The following is a 24,041-nucleotide window of genomic DNA, read 5'->3' as shown; positions in this document are numbered from 1 at the left end:
CTGAGGGAATGGCCCTCTTTCTTTTCTTTTTAATGCTAGGTGTGAGACAAGTAATACCACCCTAGTAGTGAAAACAAGTTTCTGCTTATTCAGACACATCACCAAGCATCCACAGCAAGCACTATAGCTAAAAGTCCATCCTTCAGAACTGCATGTCCTAGAATTTTGTTTGCAAACATTTTTAATTCTACATTATTTTCCTGCATTGACTCATTTTGCTTTCACACATGTGAAAGTCAAAATATCCCTCTAAAGATAAGAGGTGAACAAAGAATACGGGAGAATGTACAGGACAAGAAGTTGAACTCTAAATTGTAATGAGCAGGGAGATAAAAGCTTCAGACTAGGTTTTCAAAGTAGTGTCACAGAACCTCATTAGAAATCATGTAGAGCAGCCTGAACACAGTGGAAAGGTGCAGTCCCCAGTTCCCTAAATCCTGAACTGGCAGGGTGATGGCCTAGAAGACTGAAGAGTTCAGCTACCTCTTTCAAACTGCTGACTATGTGACCAAACACTGCATGCACAGCTTTTGTGTAGACAGTATTTACTCCATGTGATCTTGTGCCTCTGCTACCTGTGTATTTTTAGTTTCATTACACAACAGGTTTACAGCTAGAACAGTACCTGGGATGGGTGCATACACTCAAAAATCACAAAGCAAGTGGAAAGAGATGGAAGACAGTTTAATAGTAAACACTAAACATTTTGTACTGTGATTATATCACTGGCAATAATCACTATTGCTTCATTCCCAGTGGAAGAGAGTTAGCAAGAGAAAGCACTAAGCTTCAAACATGTTTCCCATACCCCTACAGTAACGCTTCACAGGGAACATAACAGCCTTTTGCCTGTCTCCATTTCTGCACAGTTACATGATGTTGCTGACACAGCTTCAGCCAAATCCAAAATAGGAGAATTGTGTTTGATTCTAGACCATAAGAGCTAATCTTAAAGCAGTAGGTCAGCTGGAATTCTTAGGAAGACTTCAGGGTTCAACTGTTGCATAAACTGCAAGAGGATATAGAATCTACTATAGTCCATGCCATTCAGTCTTTTCTGCTATAAAATCCTTGCAGGATTAAAACAGACATTTAATCTTTTTTAAAGTTTTATGTCAACTGTTTCCTCGTTCTTCTCTCACAGTGGCTATGAATACTTCTTTGATGATCTCCTTATCCAGGTTCCTGCCTGTAAAGAGAAATAAAATATCTAACTGTATTTTACAGCACATTACAAAAAACCACATACAAGTAGCTTCTTCTAACATAAGTGTTTATTATATCAATCAGTGAGAACAGCAGTATTAAAATTAAGGCAACAATAGACTTCAAGCACAAATAAGGGAAAGGGAAAAAAGTAGGTTATTTTTGGTAATAAAACACTTTACACAGCAAACAAATAAACACAAAATAGAAATATAGAACCTCGGTACTGCAAGCTTTTCAGAAACAAAACTGATTTTAAACATTTTAAAGCTATAATAACCTTGCTTACAGTTACTTTTAAATATTTGATCAAACATTCAAACTATTCCCATCATTCAATTTATAATTACAGATTTTAGAAACAAGATTAAATATGCCAACATAATTTATGAAAGCTTAGTATTTTATTGATTTGATTCGGTTTGATTTTTGTGGCACTAATAGGGATAGCGTAGGTTTCTCTCAGCTGCAATTTTGAACTTCAGGAGGTTTTGATGGATAAGCCTTTAAAAGAGGGTTACGCTGAACAAACTCACTGCACTAATTCTGGCCAGCTTAGCCTGATTGCTTTTCACTGGCCAAGTCTGAGAGACTGTCTGTGAAAAAAACCAGCTTCTTAAACTCAAACAAGGAGATGTGTAATTTCCTCTTACCAATTAGGACCAGCCTGTTTGTTCTCTTTTCACCTTCTTTCCAGGCTACTGAAGTCTCTTCTAGGTCATAGAGCTCATGGACACCTTGGACTATCACTTGATGAGATTTGCCTTGAATAGATACCAGTCCCTTATCAGAAAAATAACTGTTAGGGTATATAAACAAAACTTTTAAAATAAAATATGTAAGAGGGGAAACAAAACTTTCAATCTAGTTCAAGCAGGGAATAGTACTTCTGGCACCTGTGCACTTTTTAGTCAAAATAAGCATATATTATCAAACAACACATCTACTCATAACATCCATTTTCACATCTCCTTATTTTGTTAAAGGCTAAGAATTACATTTTACCATACTTTGCCTTCTGTTCCTCATTTGTCAGTACCTAGCCTGCCCAAGCAAAAATTAAATGTCATCATCTACTATGCCTCTTTGAATGCATATATGGTGTTTGACATGGGAGTCCATAAAAGTCTGCCTGCCAACAAAATGACGTAAAATGAACAAAAATGTCTGAGTTCAGATTAGTCCAATTAAGCTTTTATGATCAGTATATTTACTTTCCTGAAACAGAATCTCTGACTATTGAGAAGGAATAAACGTTTGCGAAGTAGAACAACCAGCAACAGATTTAGAAGACATCATAGTCAGCATGAGTCCATTAACTCACATATCAAAAGCTCTATTAAAACAGTTCTCATCACTTCATAGCACAATGTTCTAAAATATTTTAGTGGAACACATTCTGTAAAACATGTCTTATACTTCCTGGAAGTTCCTCCCAGAATTTGCCCTAAACCAGGACACTTCCCTAAAGAAAGAAAGAGTTTAAAATATTTCATAAAATAGGTCTCCATTTGAACTATTAGTTGGAATTCTATGACTATTACTGCCAAAAGGGTTATGACTGCAGATAAAACATAAATATAAAAGGAACAAACTTTGGAACCTGTTCTGTAATTAGTTGCCTGAGGTTCATTTACTTTGAGGTATTTGTCTCTGACTGAGGGACAACACACATCTTATCACAGGCTTCACATCTCATTAAGGATTATTTTGATTCCAGTGCTCAATACACCAAAAACACGCTTGACACGGCATTACTGCTTTTCAGGCAGCTTCAGTGGCTACTCTTCTATTTGCCAGGAAGGAGAAGACCAAGATACTTTAATTTTGTTGCTGAGAAAGCAAGAAAACAACTTTCCTTCCTATAAAACTAGAATAATTATTTTTCTATCTGTGATGGTCAAGGGTTCTCAGGAAACAAACCAGAGCTTTACTCTCTTATATTTCTTACAGCCTGACAAATGACAGACTGGATTCTTATTTTTTCATTATTTACTTTGCTGCTTGGTATAAGGTAAATGAAAGTAGATCCTGAATTGTCACCTCTACTCTTCTCCAAACCAAGCATCTGAAGAACATATGAAGTGCCCATGAAGATGAATACATATTAGCTGCATCTTTAAAACCACAGCCTGACAATACTGTAAAAAGTTGTTAATTGTAGACCACAACTACTATTGCATTCCTATGTTAAGCCAAATTGAATTTCTGCATATTATGACAACAATTTTAAGTACACCTAGCAATCTATAGGATCCACTCTACAATATCCCAATCCTAGATATGTGAGATGAATAGTATCTCTCAAAGCAATGGAGATAGAAAATTAAAAGTGCTTTAACTATGGCTTGAATTTTAACCCTGCCACTGATGTTCGGGGACTGTACATCTGCCCTCCCCATTGAAAACAAGTAGGATCAATGTCTGCTCCTCTGCCAGCTATCTCTTTTTGAGTCATTCATGGAATGACAGCTTGCTACTCTCCATTTCATCTGCTCCGCTACAGCAGCACCTTTGATAGGTCTGTAACTCACAGCACAGTGCAGTTTTTAGGTGTAAAGACAAAAAAACACAAAAAAGAAGCTGTTAGTTTCTGACTAACCTTCAGTCTTATGACATCCATGGTGCATCCAGTCTTATCTTTCACATTCTTCTCCCATAGAAGATTCTATGAAAAGAATCCATAAACAAAGTGGCATAAAGTTTCTATAAAAGTGGCATAGAGTTTCTATAAAAAGCTACAATGATTTTTTGAGTTGACAGTGATCCATTACTTACCTGAATAAAGAGATTTAAGTTTTCTTCTTTTATATTTCCTGGAACTTCAAATGTTACTGTAATTATAGCCTGCAAAAGGCAAGATACACTTATTATTACCACACTGAATATACATCCCATAACAGTAATTTCAAAAAGTGTTCTTTATAACTTGGCCTCATAAAAAGGCAAGTATACGACAATATCAAATTAAAAAAAAATAAATCTCTATTTCTGTTCTGCTCTAATTTGCTAAATTAAGCTCTACTTTTTGTTTCTGTTTGGGTGTGCACTTACAGGGCAGACACAATGCCTTGAACTGCTACCATGTAATTCTTTGCTGTAGAGACTACTATGATCAAGCTTTCAAATATGGTTAACAATGCTATTTTTTGGCTTACCGATCTTGATGACAATACTATCAGACAAAAAATAACCAACATAGTCTTCATAAAAGGCAATCTGTACTTGCCTTGTAAAAAAAGCTGTTTATAAACAGACTATGTAGGAATAGATTCAGAAAATCAAGATGTCTGAAGTTAAGTTTTGTGCCAAAGCAACTGCCAACTAACTGCTCAGGATCAATTACCAAAAGAAAATATGAAAATAAAACATGTAGTTTAAAATTAACAATTTATTTAAAGCCTAAATTATGTCTTATTTTTGTCACTATAACTGCTCAATGGTTTGGAAGAACAGAGAGAGAATCACTTCCTGTAATGCCTTCAAATGACTACCTTCTGATGACTAGTCTAAAATTAAGGAAAAAAAAATTAAAGCTACAAGCAGCAAATGTTCATCTAATGACCAAGTAAACTTATCTAAACAACCAAGAGCTAACAGTCTGAGCAGCTAGAACACGTCAGACCGAAGTTCACTGCGCTCCAAGCACAGTGCAGTTTGTTTCTGCTGACCTTCAACACAAAGATAATAAGCACACTTTGTCTTACAACAAGGACTTGCAGCCTTCTGTGTGAAGTGTTCTGCCCTCATTATGCCTCAAATGTCTCAACAATCATCTTAAATATGTGGGTGTTAAACTAAACACAGATACTAACAATGAATTCTGTTGAATGTCTGTCTGCTACACACTACAAAACTAACAATAATCTCCTTAATAATACACGCAAGGATACTATAAGACATAACATTCAGGAAAGATTCTACTTAACATTTCCATCTACTTTAGGTATCTATTAAGATTCTATAACTAAGCATATTTAAGAATTTTGATTAAACAAAAACTATCAGTATTGTCGTTGTAATTATAATTAAGCATGAACTGATTTTGCATTTAATCTGTAGTTCCAAAATTAAATTATTATTGCCTTTTCCTGTTTCCAAGACTAGCAACTTCACAGTTAAATTATGCAGTTTAAAAATAAAAACACAGGCACGTTGTATGCATCATATTTTAACCTGAAAATTCAATGTAATTATAGAAACCTGCTGCAGAAAGCTCACTTTTTCAAAACACCTTAAAAAATAGAAGGTTTTACTTTTTTGCAGCCTCTGAGGGGACTCGTGGCCTATGGGCAGACTCCACCTACCTAGGGGCACCCCAACGAGGACTGTGACCCACAATTCAACCAGAGAGATTTTGTTTTGGATAGAAAACCTACAGGACAGACTGGCTACAAATTTAGGACTTGTTTCTGCAAATACCTAAAAAAAAAAAGTGGTTCTATTGGTTCACTAATACCCTCCATGTGAATCAACAAATGATATGACTGACTGGAGCACTGGAAGCCTGTAAGCTATTTTTAACAGTGAGACTTAATATACCCATTTAGAATCTATCTACAATAAAGCACATTCCTTTTGTGTAATCTAGGTCATCTTCCAAATACCTTAGAACACATTACACCCTAACTGAAACCTTCTGAAATGGTAACAAAATTAGCATGCAGTATTGAACAGCCCTGTTGCTGCAAAACCACCAAAGCAGTATTTTTGGTAATTACCTTATCTAGATGTGCATGTGTTGCCTTTACATGCTCAAGCTTTTTCTGCAAACTGAAAATAAGTGAAGTTAAATGTCACATTTGAGTAGGATTGGCAAAATGTCATTATTTCAAAATTTTAAAAACTCCACTATTGCAGAGCAAAGCTGAAATATCAAAGATAGACTATATATTCAGAATAAGCTTCAACAGTTAATTACTTTTTAATCTCAAAATAGAAATGTTTAATTATATTTGTTTGATATAGTTGTTTTAGAAAATTATGCTTTTTAAAACATAAAGAGAATTATAGTCCTGATTTCCAATATCTTCAGCATTGAAAACATTTATACTTCAATGAACACAAGACCCTTGATACTCCTTTCTGCAAAAAAGGCAAACTACATCATTAAAAGAAGCAAGAAAAAATAAACCACTAGAATTTATCAAGGTACTAGATGTTCCCTTTTTTAAAAAACTTTACAATTATCTGAAAATCAAGAAGAAAAGAATGTACAAAGCTGTTGCTTGAGAGAACAAAATCTGTAACACTAATTGAAATACCGTATACCAGCTCCCACTTCTCAGCTGTACAGCTCACTTCTACTATGCAGTGTGCCTGCTAACTTAAAACAGATACTCTCTACTCAGTAAGACCCTAAGTTCAAGCTCCACTTGGGAACCTCTTTTGTAAACTAATATTTAGGGTCTTACTGCATCTTTTCGTGGGAAAATTGTATTGCAACTTTAGATTTCACATCCACATCTGTCTCAATTAATCGAGATAGCACAAAATTTCTTCAAATACTATCTTCTGTACTGTTTCTGTTTTTTCTGTATATTGTGAATAACACACAGAGAAGAAATACGGTAGCACAAGTTACTATGATGCCCTCTGCCACTTCAGAGAAGATTGCCCATTGAAGTCCCTCCTCCTAACCTGATGACTGTAAAATTTTAAGAAGCCTTTATGGTGGGGAAAAAAGGCACTATCTGCTACAGAAGCAATATTTCACATTCCTACTTCTCCTGCTTCCTTTGCTTTGCTATCTTATTCTCATACTGCCCTTCACAGAATCCAGAATTCATGATGTGTTTCCTGTGACTTCAGGGTATATCCAGACTACAAGGTTCTATCACACAGTCACACCAAACAGATGACTTATCTGTCTGCTGACAGAAATCCTTCCTGCAGTGTGCCATTAAAACAAATTATTTATGTACTGATGTGTATTTGTGTTCAAGTGCTGTTGGATGCAAAGTTTTTCTACTCAGGTGATGGCACTGAAACCACCCCTAATATTTTATGTAAGAATTTCTGTGTCTAGGAACTAAAAACAGGGTAAGCAATTTTGCTGTGCTGAGTTCAAACATACAACAACATAAGCTGAACTTTATTTAAGCAGTCTACAATCTTCTTGGTAATTTAGAATTTGTCTTTAAATGCTGACGTTTTAGAGTGTTTCCTCTGTTTTAATACCAAATATTGAGAAGCTCAAAGTAACTGAGTGAGGTAAGAGAGAACACTAGATTGAGGAAAGCAATAAAGATTTTTTTTGTCAGTTTCTTAAGAACTTTCTCAGATCTGTGGAGTGCAGCAAACTAGTAAACTTCATAGAACATCACCTAATATTACAAGTAATCAGATCTAACTGTGAACTGCTGTTAACAGGAACAATCTGTTTCTGGTTCACATCTTTTTACTGCGTTATCTCTGCTGTGTGGCTCCAGCATGAGTCAATTCAGTTAGCTGATCCATTATAAGAACTCGAAATATGGATTTACGATCTGGCTTACAAACTAATAGTTATCTATTGCCTCTAAAGGATATACCAGTCTCCTTCCTCCCTTAACTTTGTTTTGGATGCCTAGTTTGGTATTTTGCTGATGCTGCCATTGGTAGAAATCTTGAAACAAACACTACAGTATTTCACTGATTAGACAAAGCCAGCGCCAGCAAAAAAAGACATATCCTATCATTTTAATAGTACTGTACCAGTTCAGAGGGAAATCTCACAAGCACATTATCTAATAGATGTTACTAATTTGCATGTCTTGCAATTTCTCCCTACTGAACAATTAAGCTGATATTACCCTCCTTTTCCCTCCTTTACTTTATGACTGCTCCAGTACTCCTCACTCCCTTTGCTGTTCTTCAGGTCTTTCTGTTCATTGTGTGAAAGACCTTTCCCCCTTCCTTCCCATTTTACTCCTGCACCCATCCAGGATGTTGAATCATGCATTCAGCATTTAAAAACCCAAAGAATGACAAACATAGTTATCAGAATTCGTAGAACCTTCGTTTGCTGTGGAACCTTAGTCCCTCATTCTTTTGTGTGAAATCTACAGAGACCTCCATTTCATCACAATACAAAGGAGAAAAAATTTTGAAATGCTTTAAAAGAACCAAAGAAGTGTACAAATCTACTCTGATACTAAACCAAAACTTGCATTTTAGGGAAAAACCCAACCAACCACACAAACTCTGGCTCATTTAACTTTATAAGGTCAAAAGGTTTTTGCAGGCATTTGAAGATGAAAATAATTCCATCTAATATTACCACTTATAAAGCAGTAATTTTTAAAATGTGACTGTCCTGGTCTAGACAGGACAGTCTAAACTAGAAATTCTAAGAGAATTTGAGCCAGGATTTCAGTGTGTCTGTTTCATACACAAGTATTTTTTTCTAACAGAAGAGAAGAAAATTATCACCATACCTTACTCCAGATAAACTGTCAAAAGCATGTAGGTCCAAGACATTAGAGAGATCAACTCTAAAGAGAGGAGAAAAAGAAAGCTTTGTATTTTTCATGTATTTAAATGTCAGGTTTTAAAGGTGTTTACTGAAGCATATATTTCTTTTCTTGTCTATAAGACTAATGCCATTAATACTTAGCCTTATTTTTGGGTATCAGTGGTTGGTACTGTCTTCTACAAGAAAATGCTGTGTTTAGTTACACAATAATATGTAAGCACAGAAGCAAAATTTTTAAAATTTTCTGTTTTACAGTAAAATACAAGGTATTTCCAAAAGTATGATAAAATCCCTTATTCATTATGTCTGAATAAAAAATTATTTTCCATGAAGGGGAAAAGAAGCCTTGAGCCTCTCAATACAGACACAAACCCCCAGAATACATGTAGCTTATACTGACACACTGTTAGCAAACAAAACTGAAACAACTTTATGAGGGAAGCACTACCACTAGGAATTTCAACTCTACAATTTGAAATAGACAAATAAAAAATGCCATACAGAATAGGCCATACCAATCATATCTGCTTACAAGAATGGCTACCTATAAACTTGCATAAGAAACTTTTCTTCACAAAGCAATATAGACTACAGATTTCCCTGCTGATAGCAACTGACAGCTTTTCAGATACAGTTAATGACATGGGGCTAAATAAAAAGAACATGACAGGTAAAAAAATCCCACCTCTGGAATACAACCAGAATCATCAAACTTTTACATTCAACAGTAGTTGTACCAAGCAGTTTCTAAGATGAAAGACTTATAATGGAATACACAAACAATTCCTGTGTAAAATTCATGATCAGCTCAGTGTCAGTTGTTCTCAGCAGTGTTCTAAAAATTCATATAGTAACCCTCCCTTTTAAATGTGGGCTTTTGAGGGACAAACCCCTCTTAAAAAGGGTATGTCCTCAAATAACATGCCAATAAATTAATTTTGTGCTGATTTCACATTTGGAATGTTTAATAATGGAAGAGACTGTATGTGACATTTGCAGAAGAATATTTACAAGTAACAAAGAGTTGTCATTGAGGACTGAATCCGAGGCCCACTTTATCTCATATCCAAAACATAGTGCGAGCTGGCATCAGACACCATAAAATATGCAAAGAGATCACATGTTGGATCTCCCCCTAATGGACATTTAAAACACAAATAATGTAGTTCAGTATCTTCTTCAAAATTGGTCCTATATGATCACCCAACAAGAGCAAGTATTTTTCTCTACAATTTCCAACTACATTTGACAATAACTTTAAAAAGCCAAGTATACTTTATTATGACTATTACCTTCCCTTTAAATTTGCTTAAATCAAAAACCTCTATTTTACAAACATTGATCACAATAATCCAATAATTGATATAAAAGTGCACAAATCAGTCCTAGCAGTCTGGAAGATATACTGCTCTCCTAATGCTCCTGGGAATACAGAATCCATTTAAGTCCTTACTGAAGAAGTAATCTGAGTCAGAATTTCAAGTAAAAATAACAAAAACCAGTGCAATGATTTTTTTTTTTTTTTTTGTTCTTGTAACTACCTTCCCCTGTTTTCAAGGTCATTTTATAGTAACAACTTATTTGCAGCAGCAATGAGAATAATATTTAGGGTGACACAATTGAAGGAAAACACTGTAGTGCACATACCCAATTATTAGCTCAAAACCAAACATGGCTGGGCAAACTGCTCTTCAGTCACAAGGCTGGTTGACTGTGTATCTTAGTGGCCAAGAAGGCCAAGGGTGTCCTGAGATGCCTTAGGAAGAGCACTGCCTGCAGTTCAGTGAAGGTAATCCTGCCCCTCCAGTCAGCTCTAGTAAGGCTGTACCTGGAGTTCTGTGCCCAGTTCTGGGCTCCTCAGCACAGGGACACACGGAGCTCCTGGAGGGAGTCCAGGGGAGGGCAACAAAGATGTTTAAAGGACTGAAGCACCTCACTGACGAGGAAAGGCTGAGGGAGCTGGGCCTATTCAGACTCAAAAAGATGACTGAGAGAGGACCTTCTCAGTGTACAGAAGTACCTGAAGGGGGGTGGACCAGGCTCTCAGTGCTGCCAGACAACAGGACAAGAGGGAACAGGCAGAAACTAACACACAGTAAGTCCCACTTGAACATGAGCAAGTACTTTACTGTGTGGGTGATTGGAACAGATCGCCCAGAGAGGCTGTGGGGTCTCCTTCATGGGGGATATTCAAAAACCACCTGGACACAATCCTACAGTGCCATGTGCTCTGGGATGACCCTGCTTGGCAAGAGGGTTGGACAAGATGACCCACTGTGCTCTCTTCCAACCTCACTCATTCTGGTATTCTGTGACATGAACACTAATGAAGAAAAATATAAATTAGAAATACATTTTTACTTCCTAAAAAAATTTTTAGATGCTTATTCATAAAATAAATATTGGATTAAATATTTCTAATTCAATAATTTTCCTTTAATAAAACTGATTTAATAGAACACTTTAAACTGACACAAAAGAAGCAGGATCTAGTACCTAGTAATAGTGGCCATTTAATACCTTGATCTTTGTGTTTCTAGAATTTTAACAAGTCCATTTATTGACCTAAAATAAAACAGAAAAATCATCAGTTAGATGAAAATATAACCGTGATATATTATTTGAATATCTTAACCATGGACAGCATCATGTGAAATAGCATCCCAACTCTGTTATCAGCTTGTTAAATAACTATCAGATATCGGTTGAGATATTTGGTTTCCACTAACAGCTGGGGAACTTCAAGAGCTCTGACAACAAGATACCACCAGTGACAACAGCATTTTCCTATCCAAAGCTATTCACAATACACTCTGCTCAGTCTAAGGACTTTTATTTTCATATTTCAAAAAACTAATACAGTTGTAAAGTATTTTAAAATGCTAATGTTTAATTTGGTTTATCATGGTATTGATAGAAAAGAGTAATGTCTTCGATCATTAATTTGATTCAGACCATTGATTCATCTGCTCCCATGACAATTGTTTGGGACTTCCTCCATATATCTTTCCATTTGCTAGTGAACTCATCTTTACCAGCAGATTTTTTTCCACTTCTGCTAATTCTCAAAAAATGGCATCAGCTGCTCAGAAATGTAAAAACATAAACGCTTAAGAGAAAGGTCTGTCCTTAGTAAACAACATCGAATCTTACCAAGATAGACAAAATGCTAAAATTGTGTAAGTACATAGAAGTATCTTTCAGAAGAGGCAGTCTCTTTTCTCTTATAAGCTTATCAATTTTGTCCATCTAATGAGATCTAATTTCTATTCTAACAGCAGTAAAGAAGTAACTGTGTTTAAATTAATTTTTGAGAAAGTAGTGTTACAGTTATGCCAAAAGTTTCATACCTCACAGACGTTCTGACTTTATTCAATTCTTCTTCTGAAACCAAATCTGTTTTATTGATGATTATAAGATCAGCTAATGCAACCTGCCTATGTATTAAGAAAAAAAAGAGAGAAAGACATCACTAACAAACAAGTACTTTATCTGTAAGGCAGAAACTAGAACATGATGGAGAATTATTAAAGTACTACTGACTTCTCAATATGTTCTTCTGTGCCTTAACAGATCAAATCAAGGCTTGCTAGATTCTTTTATTTCAGGGTCGTTTTGTTTATTTGTTTGGATTTTTTATGTCATCTAATCCAAAGTGCTTAGTGATTTAACAACTTTACAAATCTCAATTTGCCAGTGAGATTATATCCTTATGTGATCCTTTTAATGCAATACTTGAAATTTCTTTACTTTATGAAGACTTCAACCGTTACAATAACCCTTAATTATTGTGCCTCCATATTTATTAAAAAGTATTCTTCTATCTCCTGTTCTGCTTCAAGCATGAGAGAGCCTAACACGAAACTTTTAATTTCCCCAACAAGGGTGCTTCTCATTCACTTAAATAAAATCCCATCACTATTAAAACAGAAGAGTCCGTTCTTAGCAGAAAGATCAAATGAACCATGATGTTACTTTTCCACATTTTGCCTCATTACACCAATCTACCTCAGTTTAAGTAAAGCAGGAGAAAAAAGCCCTATAAAAGAACCCATTTCCAATGAACTTTTATACAGTGCAATTCCCAGCTTGATATATAAAATTAATTTCCACATCCATACCGAGATGCTTCATTAATAAGGCCTTCTGGTTTCTCCTCTGTCAAGTGCTAAACAAAAATTAAAATAATTGGATTAATCATATTCAAATTAAATTCAAATTTATTTGCAATTAAAGAAAGGTAAATCCAATGCAGTTGAGGTCTGTTTTTTGACAAGGTATTAAGGAAGATGGCATCTAGAATCTTTCTGTTAAATGATAGTGAAAAAGTACATTTATATATTCATCATTACAGATATCTATAATTAGCTTAAAGCAAACTCTTCTAATTGATTTTATTATTAGAATGCTAAAGAGTTGGAAAACTTTGTATTTCATTACTTTTCAGCTTTACAACGAAGTAAAAAAGTTACCATAACATACAGTAACAATGAAAAAATACATCTGGAAGAAAACAAAGGCTTAGTTATTTTACAAATGAATGTGAACTCAACTAACTAACAAAACACAGGCTAGGCTTGCAATACAGTATTTCTTATAAGCAACTTCACACTCTTTTTCTCTGGAAGACTGTACAAGACAAACTGTACTTTGATAGTAAAAACTGGTAACTTTTTCCAGGTTTGTATGAATAAACCACTGCTCTTTGGCAAGACTGTCCAAAATCAGAAGCTACAGGAGTTTCAGTATCATCTCCACTTGTCTGCCCAAGCTGATGTCTTCACAGAAGAATTAGTGAAAGGGAAGAAAATACCTGCATCTCAAGCAGCAGCATAACATTTAGCAAGACAAACACTTATTTAACTTAGGCACAGCAACAGACTACACTGAAGCAGCAAAGATCTAGCTACAAGTTATTTTCCACCCACTCTGCCATGGAGGTAGTAATCTCTAGGATAGAAATGTCACAAACATCTGGAGGCAGAAAAACTTCAAACTGGTGCTGTAATATTAGTAAGAACTTGCCACTTATGCTTTAATCTCTAGGAAAGTTGGAATCCTGTGCACTTCTTCATCAGCTCTAAATGTACCAGGAATATTACTTTAAAATCTCAGTTTCAAGTTACAGAAATAACAAATTAAAAGTGGAATCAATTGTTATGGGAAATATACAGCTTTTTAAAAACCTAGAAAACTATTCTTCTTTATTGGAATTACCAGGCATCTAACAGTATTTTACTTGTAGAAAAGCAAAAATAGGTTATTGCATACTGTGAGTCTATCATGTAAAAAGAAACAAAACAATTTCCTGATTGTGCACAACCTAAGCAGATAATAACAACAAGATGACTCTCAGGAACCTCTCCTCTAACCTCTTCTTTGTAATCCTCTGTGTATTGATTCTATTCAATTAATGTTTAGGTTTGTTGCCCTGAAAAGATCAAACGTCAGTAGTCCAGATGTCAGGTCCTGGAATTTGAAGACTGCAACTTCAAGCTGTCCAACTGTTCACCCTTGATTAATGAAATTAGTATTTCAGATTGCTGTGTGCCAAACCTGTTAGATTGATAACCCATGGTATCAATTAACATGGGGATGGTGGTATGGTTGGTCACAGGGAATGTTTGTCAGCATTTCTTGCAATGGGTTGGTTCTTTGAAGCATGACATACTTAAATTGCTGCCCATTATCTCAATGCCATTACCTGTATGGCTTTCAAAGTTCTTTGAATGATCAGCAGCTGTTGAGGTCAGGCTTCGCAATCAGAGGAACTTAACAAGTTAGCAAGTCCTTCTATACCAAAGTTTACTTAGTACACAACTAAGAAAGTATGAAGTTCCTACTATTCTGAGTAGATGTCAGTGTTTTACAGGTTTACTGATTAGATTATGTATGTTTTCATTGAGGTGCCAAAGGTAATGTAGATAGAAAATTTAAATGTTTCAAAACATTTTTTGTGTTGTTTCTCTTATATTACTTTAAAGTCTAGCATTTTAAAAACTCATTTTCAGTAGTAATTTAGTGCTGCTGTGTGCAACACAATTATATTTCATCTAAGACAATATTTCAGCACTGCATGAAGAAAAAGATAAACAGAACAACATTTTTGCAAGCAATATATAATATAAAACACATTTGAATTAATATGAGGGAACCCAGCTGAAAAGGGGCTGACCTAAAACATGATATGATTTCTTGTGATAGTTGAGCTGATTTAGAAGACAATGACTGCTTGGAAGGGCAAATCACCCCCTTCACCTTACTCTTCTACCAACTTCTCCACAAATGTTATTGCAGAACACAATGAACTTAACTTGCCCAATTGCTATGAGGTTCTATTTGTTCTGTTCCAGCCCAAGACAAATTGATGAGAGAACAGGACTGCTAACCTGATTTACCCTTTTGGTAAATCAGCTATCAGATAAGCACAAATGACAGGAAAAACCCATGTAATGCAAACAAAAAAAATCTTACACTGCAAGAACTACTCTCTTATTTTTAAACCATTGTTCTTCAGTTCTCTGAGCCATTCGCAGCCATTGTAAATGCAGAAATGTTACAAACACTTTCACAGTATGGAATTTCTATATGATTATTATAGATGGGTAATGTAGTGGCTGGCTCCTGCAATTAAAGGATGAATATTATGTGTATGTAAGAGAAGTTCTATTAATGTATAGTTACCTTATTGTGATTTGTCATTTGGACATCTTCTGTTCTCTCCATAGTCCCCCTTTCCCCCCAAGGTCTTTCTCTTTATTCAGTCCTTTTGTTGTATTTTGTTAAGGTTTAATAAACCTTTGAAATTTGAAAAGTGAGCAGCATTTCTCATAATGATGAAGGCATTTTTTCATATGGTCACTTTTTTTTAATCCTGCAAAATCAGTACCCAATCAAAGCAGTAACCTCCTAAGTTATTAAGTTGCAAATAGTTATATTTACACCCACCTATTACAAAAAAAAAAAAAAAAAGAAAATAAAGAAAAAAAAAGCTGAACTATTTGAATTAATCACAATCTTTGCTGACCTAAGCTCACTGTTCTATATGTCTGTTCTTATATTATACTTTATATACAGATTACTCTAATACCTGCTCTTTTTGTCTGCTTCCACATAACATTTTAATGTGAAGCAGTACCAGGACACTTGTGCTCGCATTTCTCCCTGCCAGAGCTACCATTACATCAGTCCCCTTCCCAGGCGGAGCCCTAACTCACTTGTTACCACACTGGTGTAAGACATCTGTTCTTAGTCCTCTCCTTTCAAGTAACACAGACCAGTGACCAATTTCTCCACTGTTTTTATAGCAATTCAAATGCCTATTTGGATTAAAAACAACATTCCAGAGTGAAGAGATAGAACTAGAAGAAACCAAGTACTTAGCAACCTGGCATCTCTTGTCACACCTGTTGCTGTGTCTGTAAGAATGTGAATTCCTGCAAATATCAGTACTTGTGCCCGTCCAAAAGACAGTAATAATGAAATACGTCCTCATTCAATCTAAGAATTACAGCTATTGTTAAAATTAATTAATCCACATGAACATTACTGCAATAGCTGTTCTAATGCTGCAGTTTTAAACAATGTAACAAATCTAGTAACTTACCTGCAATCCATGCTTTGCATCAACAACAGACACAATACCTAAAAGAAAACATTAAAGTGGAATAGAAATGTGCTAAATGCAGCTGACAGTTTAACAACTTGCAACCCTCCTGTACAAAGGTAACAATATCAGCACATTTACAACTAGTTATAATAAACTGGAAGCACTGAAAGCATGTGAACATTAAACTTGTTACCCAAGTATTTTTTTATTTATTGTCTTATCTGTCGTAGCAAAATGTCTACGGAACTGGGTGAGATAAATTCTTACAAAGTAGATGCCTCATCTTCCACAAGAGGAAACTGGCTGAGGTATGCTTTTACAGAATACTGAGACAAATTAAAGGACTGACTGATGTATGCAGCCATTCTGATAGTAACTGACCAGGAATTTGAGAGTCTCTGGCAGAAACTTAGGAAGTTCCTTCTTATTGAACTCAATGTTTCCTTCCTTGGTTAGATGGGTATTTTACAGACTGACCAAAATGTTAGTAGGGGATTTTTTTAAGCCAAAAAGTAAATTTTTTTCCTACATTAAAAATATTGCCTTTAACTACATATAGTGATGACTTATCTTTCAGTAATCTCAGGTTTTTGTTAGAACACAGCAAATATTAGCGCCAACAAGTGCAATAGGTGAAGAAAACAGAAAACAAAAGGCAGAAACATCCAGGTTTTGACAATTTATGAATTCAGAAAAATAGGAAACCCTTTAGGAAACACTGCATTTCAGTAGAACAGGAGGAAGGAAGAAAGAAGAAAAAAAAGCATGCTGTAATATTACTCCTAAATGAGGTTTTATAACATCTAGCTAATGACATTTTCCCCTTACATCACTGCCAACAGCTGTCCATACCTGATCCCTCAGAAAAGCATTAAACAACTTTTGCTGGCTTTTGCAAGACTGAGCACCTCCCCAAGTAAATAAACAAGCATCAGAATAAGCAGGGACACCTCTGTGATCAAATCTGCCAGTGTGAAAACCAAGTTTATACATTTCACACATTTTCTCAAACCCTGCCTTAAAACACCAAGAATACATTACTCTAAATCCAGATATGAAATGCCAATACACAGGAAAATAAGCTTGCACTTACCATCAAGATAGATGTCACTTCCCAGCTCAGAATCAACCCAAAACATGGACGCCACAGCTCCTAAGAAGTGTAGTATATATACAGTTGCAAATTTGAGATTTTTCCAGTAAACTACCAACACTGAGGTATTTCATAGAAAAACTCTATTTGCAGTGCTAACAGTAAGATCAGTGACTAAAGTCATTCCAACACCTAAAACTGTCCACCTGAAATGGTATGATGCAGTCCTTCAAACACCACTCTGTATCAAACCCAAATACCTGCCAGCTGTTCTAGTGCTTACTCAGGCAAGATATAGCAGGGGGCACAACATGAAATCGTTTTCTGGTATCTATTGATTTTTTTCCAAAAAGCTTAATAGTTTTCCAATTTGACTCAAACAGAATTTGTGTGCAACAGAGGCCAAATCAATGTTCTGTCTTTTGAAGAAAATTACTTTATAATGACAACTATTTAGCTTTGAGCTGGAAAGCATCAGCCTCCTAAAGGGGAAAAAATTGAATTTCTGATAAAAATTTCCTTCCCTTTCCATCTACAACAGATTTTTAATGTGGATGGTTTAGAGAAAACTGTTTTGGATAGCTATTCCTAACATGAGATCAAGTTTAAACACCTTTTTTATAATAAATACTACTAAAGAACACAGAAGGATTTTGTAAAATCTATTATTGCTCTTTAAGAATGTACTAGTCTGTTTCACAGTATATTTTACAACTTCACAAAATATAAGGCCTATCACAACCAGTGTAACAACACAACAGATGCTAACTATTTTGACTTTAAAAGGAGGAACGTAGAACATCAAAAGTGTATTGAAAACTACCAGTTTCAGAGTATGCTTCTCTTTGCTAAGCCCAGTGTCTTCTCTAAATGGAAATATATTTTAGCTGGATTTCTACTAAGTTTTAGAGTCAATTTAGACCAAGGTCAGCAAACAGAACTCAACCAAACACAACCTCATATCTGCACCTTGAATCACTTCATTGGAGTCTCTACCACCACCAAAGCATAGGCGCCTGACAAATCACCACTTTATATTACAATTGTCAAAGTGAACTAACTGGTGAGCAAATAAGCACTTCATAAAAACAGAATCATTATCATGGTTATGAAAATTGTAATGTGAACTACCTGGATCTGCCAAACCAGTTGTTTCTAACAATATATAGTCAAATTTTCCTCTCCTTTGCATCAGGTTCTCAATTGCTTTCACACCATTGTCCCTGTAAGAAGAAACAATTAAACCTGAGAACAGAGAAAACAAGCTAAAGCATGTATTTAAATGTATCTTCTGATGCAGAACACAGTGTCGGTATCATCAAAGCAAAAGTTCTGAGACAGGACACTTGCAGACTTATAGTCTGTAACAAAAATTTAGTTATCTGCTGGCACATTATTAGGCAAATTTTAGTTTTCTGCTTCATTTTAGTCTAAAAATAGCATTTGCCTAATCCCACCAGGTTTGTTTTCAAACACTGAACAACCTGTAAAGGACAGTAGGGCTGTGTAGATATGGAACTATTTGGTTTGGCAGCTGATATTACAGAAATAAGGGGTGGTAGAAGCGAAGCATGGTGCCCTGCCTTTCTACCTCACCTACACCAAGATTAACATGCCATTTACTTAAATTAGAGCTGATTAAGTCAGCCTAAAGCAGAAATGTATAGCATTTTTAAAAGAAATCATTGTATATAAAACACAGCAGCATATAAAACAGCATAAAAAAACAATAAAAAAACCAGTGTATATAAAACTTTTATGCCTCTCTTAAGACAGCATTCCTTCCCCAGAACAACAGAATCCAGTAAGACCTTCTGTTTTCCACTTACTACCTATTACTATTTAAGGCATAAGACCAGTTCTCCCAAATTCTTAGGACAAACAGGCCATGACCCTTATTTACAAACTTAGCACAAACAATTCAGCAGTGCAACAAACAGGGTAAAAAAAATGTCAAAGGAACAAATACTCTCTTGCTTTTTACCATGACCATCAGCTTACAGATTTGGATACTGTGTTTCATTAGGTCACAAAAGGTTTTCCATTCATCCTTATTGATGAATACCATATTGAAGTAGTAACCAATGTACAACTAAAGAAGCAGACTAAGTGCTTTGTGAGGAAATTGGGAAACCTGAGTCCTAGTTCCAGCCTACCTGGCTCTTCAGCTCTCTACATGGAAGCACATTATATTAACAATAGAGGGATAGATTCCTACTCTACAACATCCCCATGCTGCATAAAATGGTATTTAGATTACTTTTCTGAAAGACACCAAGTCCAAATCAAGAAAGGCAGCAATAGGAAATAAATTTCTACCTTCCAAATTCCAATTGTTTCATCCAACAAAACAAGTCTCAATCAATTCTACCATCAGTTTCAGGAACCAAATCCTGGATGTCTTCTCCCTTCCTCAATTGCCCACAATATCCACCGGAAGAACTTGCACAGAACTTGTACTCACTTTACTGAACAGCACAAGCAGCCATTTCTGAGCTCCAGCCATTCTTCATAGAGTTCTCCACCCTGACTGATTGCCAGAGATTTCTCCAAGGCACTTCCTGAAAACACAAGTAGTGCTATATTTTTAATCTACTATCTTGCATGACAATGCCTGTAAGAGAGAGATACGTGGATTACCTTCTTTTCTCCCGAGACCACGCTTCTGACATGTTCTTAAGAAATTTGTATTTTCTATTTTATGAGAAATTTAAAAGCCAAGACAAAGCTCATTCCACAAAGATCAAACCCCACTGGATGACAGTATATCATAAATGCCACAAACTTTGCTAAAAGAAAGGGACACCAGCCTGTGCCTCCCTATCAAATAAAGGCTCTGTCTGTACATTTTCTTTTGGGCTCTGTGACAAGAAAAGCTACACACATCTTTATTGATGAAAACAAACAAAGAGCCCCCCCCACCAACACATTATAAACTGTAAACAATGTAAGCTTCTGACTATGGTACAGATATGAAATTACAGCTAGAGCAATTAAAAGTTCTGAAAGCAAAGAGTTCAAAGAACCACAGCCATCAAGCACACATCTCCCCATTTTCTTGGTGCAGGATAATTTGTGATTTGCAAATGGCTGAAAGGAAAGGAAATTTAACAAAATATTATCTATCAACATATTATTTCAATTTCCATTTGCTTGAAACTGAGCGAGACAAATGGAGGTATCGCACTTCCAACAGGATGATGTATTTATTTACTTTACTCTGAGGGCCTACATTTACGTGCAAAATAGATTAATGCATGTCACTACTTTATGAAAACCAGTAAAAATACTTTCAGCCTTTCTGAAGACTATGAGGTATGTTAATAATTTCAGTAATGGATTTAAAATTACAACAGTCTCGGTTTCCAGCAGGTTTATGTACTTGTCATTTTGTGGCAAAAAGAAAGATTTCTGCACGTTTACATACCTTCTCCAAATTCATTCAGAATAACTGCTATTCTTTTATTATGCTGTTCTGTCAGTATGTAATTTAGAAGAGTTGTTTTTCCAGCACCTAGAACACAGACCATATTTCTATTAAAATGTTAAAAAAAAATGTAAAATTTCAAATAAAAACTAAATACTGTTATGCATACACATGCACACTTCAAGCAATTCTCTTCTAAACAGAAGGTTTCATTCTAATGTCCTACATTCTATTCTAATGATGTAGAAATTAATTTGTAGATATATTTCAACTCATATAACTATCAGGACATTAAATTGCAGTCTTAAATGACTCACAGTTTTTCCATTCATTAAGTGTCAGTACTTGATAAACTTACAAGTTCCCTACCAGCTGGGCAGTTTTTTCCTACAACACTAACTTTTACGCTTCTTTTAACAGAAGGCACACTTAATCTTCTCCCTCTTACTGCCTTTTCTGACCAGCGCTGTCATCACTAACCACGGATGCGCTACTAACTGCCTTTAAACGGGGCATTGTTAAAAACGTGTTAAAAAACGTGTTCACAACACCACCTTAGAAGCAGTTTCATCCTATGCACAAGATCACAGAATTGTCAAGGCTGGAAGGGATCTCTGGACATCGTCTAGCCCAAAGCAGGTGACCACTACAACTATGGAACCTTCCTTATTTGTCCTTAAGAGATTTTTCTCTGCAACACTGTGATGCAGTACAAAGTTACAATTTTCAGAACAGTGACTACGATCCTAAATTTAAGCAGGTCCTTACAGTCCATAACTGCGTGTAGCACACAGTAACTCTGCCGGCCGAGGGGTACGGGAAAAACGCCGAACCTCACGTTTTTCAGACTGCAATGCAGTCTGCATTTAACTGAGCCACATATGTTGCACTATTCTGACGCGAAGTGACCAAGAGCCATTTGTCAATCGTGACCTGAATGAGGCGGCTCCTGAAAACAGGGTGGTGGAAGCAGCAACCCTTTGGGTGCTTACACCGCTGCTCAGAGTGGCCCTGCAAACCCACCGGAGCGGCCGGAGGGCTCCCCGCTGCTCACCCGGCCCGCGGGGCGCAGGCCCCCGCCCGCACGGGCCTTCCCTGCCCGCACGCAGTGGCTGCCGAGCACCGCCCCCTCTCCTCACCCAAGTACCCCGTGATGATCGTCACGGGGATTTTCCTGTCGGGGCCGGCATCGGTCAGCTCCGCGCCGCCGGCGCCGATCGGGACCAGGTCTGGGCAGTCCTCGTCCTCCATAAGCGCGGACGGCCCCGGTCCAGCCACCCCCCGCCACCGGCGCCCCCTGCCGTCACACTACTGACGTCGCTCGGGTGGTGTCTCCGGAGTGACGTCACCGGGTGGCGTCACGACCCGCCGCGCCTCGGCCCCAAGGGCACCTCCCCCGTGCGGGGGCTCTGCGCAGGCGCAGCTCGGGGAGCGGAGCGGAGCGGGGCGGGGCGCGGCGCTCGCCGTGAGGGGAATGTTGGTCCACGGGATCACGGTGGGGCGTGATGTCTGTGTGCGGCGGCTGGCGGGGGTCGCCGAGTTTGTGTGCGGCGGCCCCTTGGTCCAGCAGGGACAGCGCAGGGCACATGGCACAGGCGTGTGTCAGGCGGTTCTTGAATATCTCCAGTGTGGGAGACTGTGCACCCACTCGGGGCAGTCTGTTCCAGTGCTCAGTCACCTTCACAGAAAAAGTTCTTCCTCACGTTCAGGTGGAACTTGATCCGCTTCTGCTTGTTGCCTCTTGTTCTACTGGCTGGCGCTGCTGAGAGGAGCCTGGCTCCACCCTCTCACACCCTCTTTCAGACACTGTTAGGCCCCTATGAGGTCCGTTCAAGGGAGTGTTTCTTCTTGAGTCTGAACAGGCCCAGCTCCCTTAGCCTTTCTTTGTAAGAGAAACGCTGTCCTTTACTCACACCTCTCTTGCTCTCCATTAGACCCAGGAGCTCCGTGTCTCCTGTGTCCTGAGGAGCCCAGAGCCGGACACAGCACTGCAGGTGTGGCCTCACCAGGGCTGAGTACAGGGGCAGGATCACCTTCCATGACCTGCTGGCAATGTTCTTCCTAATGCTCCCCAGGGTACGATTGGCATTCTTGGCCACAAAGACGTGCTGCTGGCTCATGGTGTTGTCCACCAGGACCCCCAGGTCCCTCTCCGCAGAGCTGCTCCCCAGCAGCTCAGCCCCAGCCTGGTTCAGACACACAGGAGCACTGAAGGAGCCCCAGTGTGAATAACAAACATAGTGCAGGGTGCATGTGCTGTCATCTATCTATAATCAAATAATCAGCAAGAGGAATGTTGGCTTTCTCTGCTCTCCGTGAGGGATTGTGACGGAGCACAATACCATGTATAATCTACAACTACAGTTAATTTTAAGAGTTACGTGTTCCCCAGCTTTTTGTGGGCCAGAGGTGTAGCAAATAGGTATCACATTTCTCCATGCCAGGAGGTGTAAATGTAACAGCACTGGGGAGGCACAGAGAAGTGATTGGCCTGACGCATGCTGATACATGCACACGCCCAAAACCCAGGGGGGGTTCTCTGCTCTCAAAATAAGGTTCAGTAGCACTAGTTGGAGTACTGTTAGGGTAAAATATGCTGGGCTTCATCTCTGTACATCTTGTATGGCGTGTATGGTACTGGTAATAAATGTACTTGTTATTTATTCTTGATTCTTTCTATACTTGTGTAGGTTAAAATATTTAATATTGATAATATTTGATGATATTCTACTCTAAATATTTGGCATCTCCTTTAGTCACTCTAATTTTAACAAGCATGTGAAAGCCTGGTTTAAGAAATTATAAAATAATTCATTTAATCCATTGATTCACTTTGTCCTTGGAGATACAACCATATTTATTCAAAAAATAAATTCCAACAGCATATACACGCTGTTGATTTCTAGAATTTTAAAACCAATGCATTATAAAATGCATCTTTTTGCATTCTTGTTTCAGTGACTCAGGTTATCTTGTATGGTGCATCCTATTTCAGAGGAAAAATCTGATCAGCTTTTCAAAGCTGTATCTGGTAGAACCCTGCCTGGTGGTAGATGTTTTTGCTGTCCTGGGACTGCACAGCTTTATAAAATTTCCTATTAAAGCATTGATTTAAAAAGATTACAAGATTGTGTAAAAGAAGAGAAGGTCAGAAAGGCATTGGGAATGAGCACTTTTGCATTGCAGCACATACGAAAAAATGGGTGTAAGTTGTCTTTCAAAATGAGACTATTTGTAATACTGAAATTTC

The 24,041-nt window shown here is 37.2% G+C and overlaps 1 protein-coding gene across 3 annotated transcripts; it reads right to left on the bottom strand.

Moving 5' to 3' along the window:
* Nucleotides 1-20: 20 nt before the first annotated feature.
* On the bottom strand, nt 21-22,086 carry LOC115915521 (COBW domain-containing protein 1-like). 3 transcript variants are annotated; one of them, XR_004061504.1, is made up of 15 exons: nt 21,931-22,086; nt 20,792-20,878; nt 19,829-19,925; nt 18,496-18,587; nt 17,365-17,424; nt 16,269-16,306; nt 12,784-12,830; nt 12,013-12,099; nt 11,183-11,227; nt 8,625-8,681; nt 5,928-5,979; nt 3,985-4,053; nt 3,809-3,874; nt 1,860-1,970; nt 21-1,189 (listed from the first exon to the last, which is right to left on the bottom strand). XR_004061504.1 is itself a non-coding variant. In XM_030968989.1 (15 exons), the coding sequence occupies exons 1-15, from the start codon at nt 22,040-22,042 to the stop codon at nt 1,116-1,118; spliced, it is 1,113 nt and encodes a 370-aa protein (XP_030824849.1). In that variant the 5' UTR covers nt 22,043-22,086; the 3' UTR covers nt 664-1,115. The 3 variants fall into 3 exon arrangements, 2 of the variants coding, with proteins under 2 accessions (XP_030824849.1, XP_030824851.1); XM_030968989.1 differs by having other exon boundaries at nt 664-1,189; nt 1,860-1,989; XM_030968991.1 differs by lacking the exon at nt 21-1,189 and having other exon boundaries at nt 1,890-2,005.
* Nucleotides 22,087-24,041: the final 1,955 nt, after the last annotated feature.

This window comes from Camarhynchus parvulus, chromosome Z, assembly GCF_901933205.1.
Source record: "Camarhynchus parvulus chromosome Z, STF_HiC, whole genome shotgun sequence".
Classification (NCBI taxonomy): Eukaryota; Metazoa; Chordata; class Aves; order Passeriformes; family Thraupidae; genus Camarhynchus; species Camarhynchus parvulus.
The sequence above is the reverse complement of the archived record's forward strand: the minus strand, read 5'-3'. Positions and strand labels throughout refer to the sequence as shown.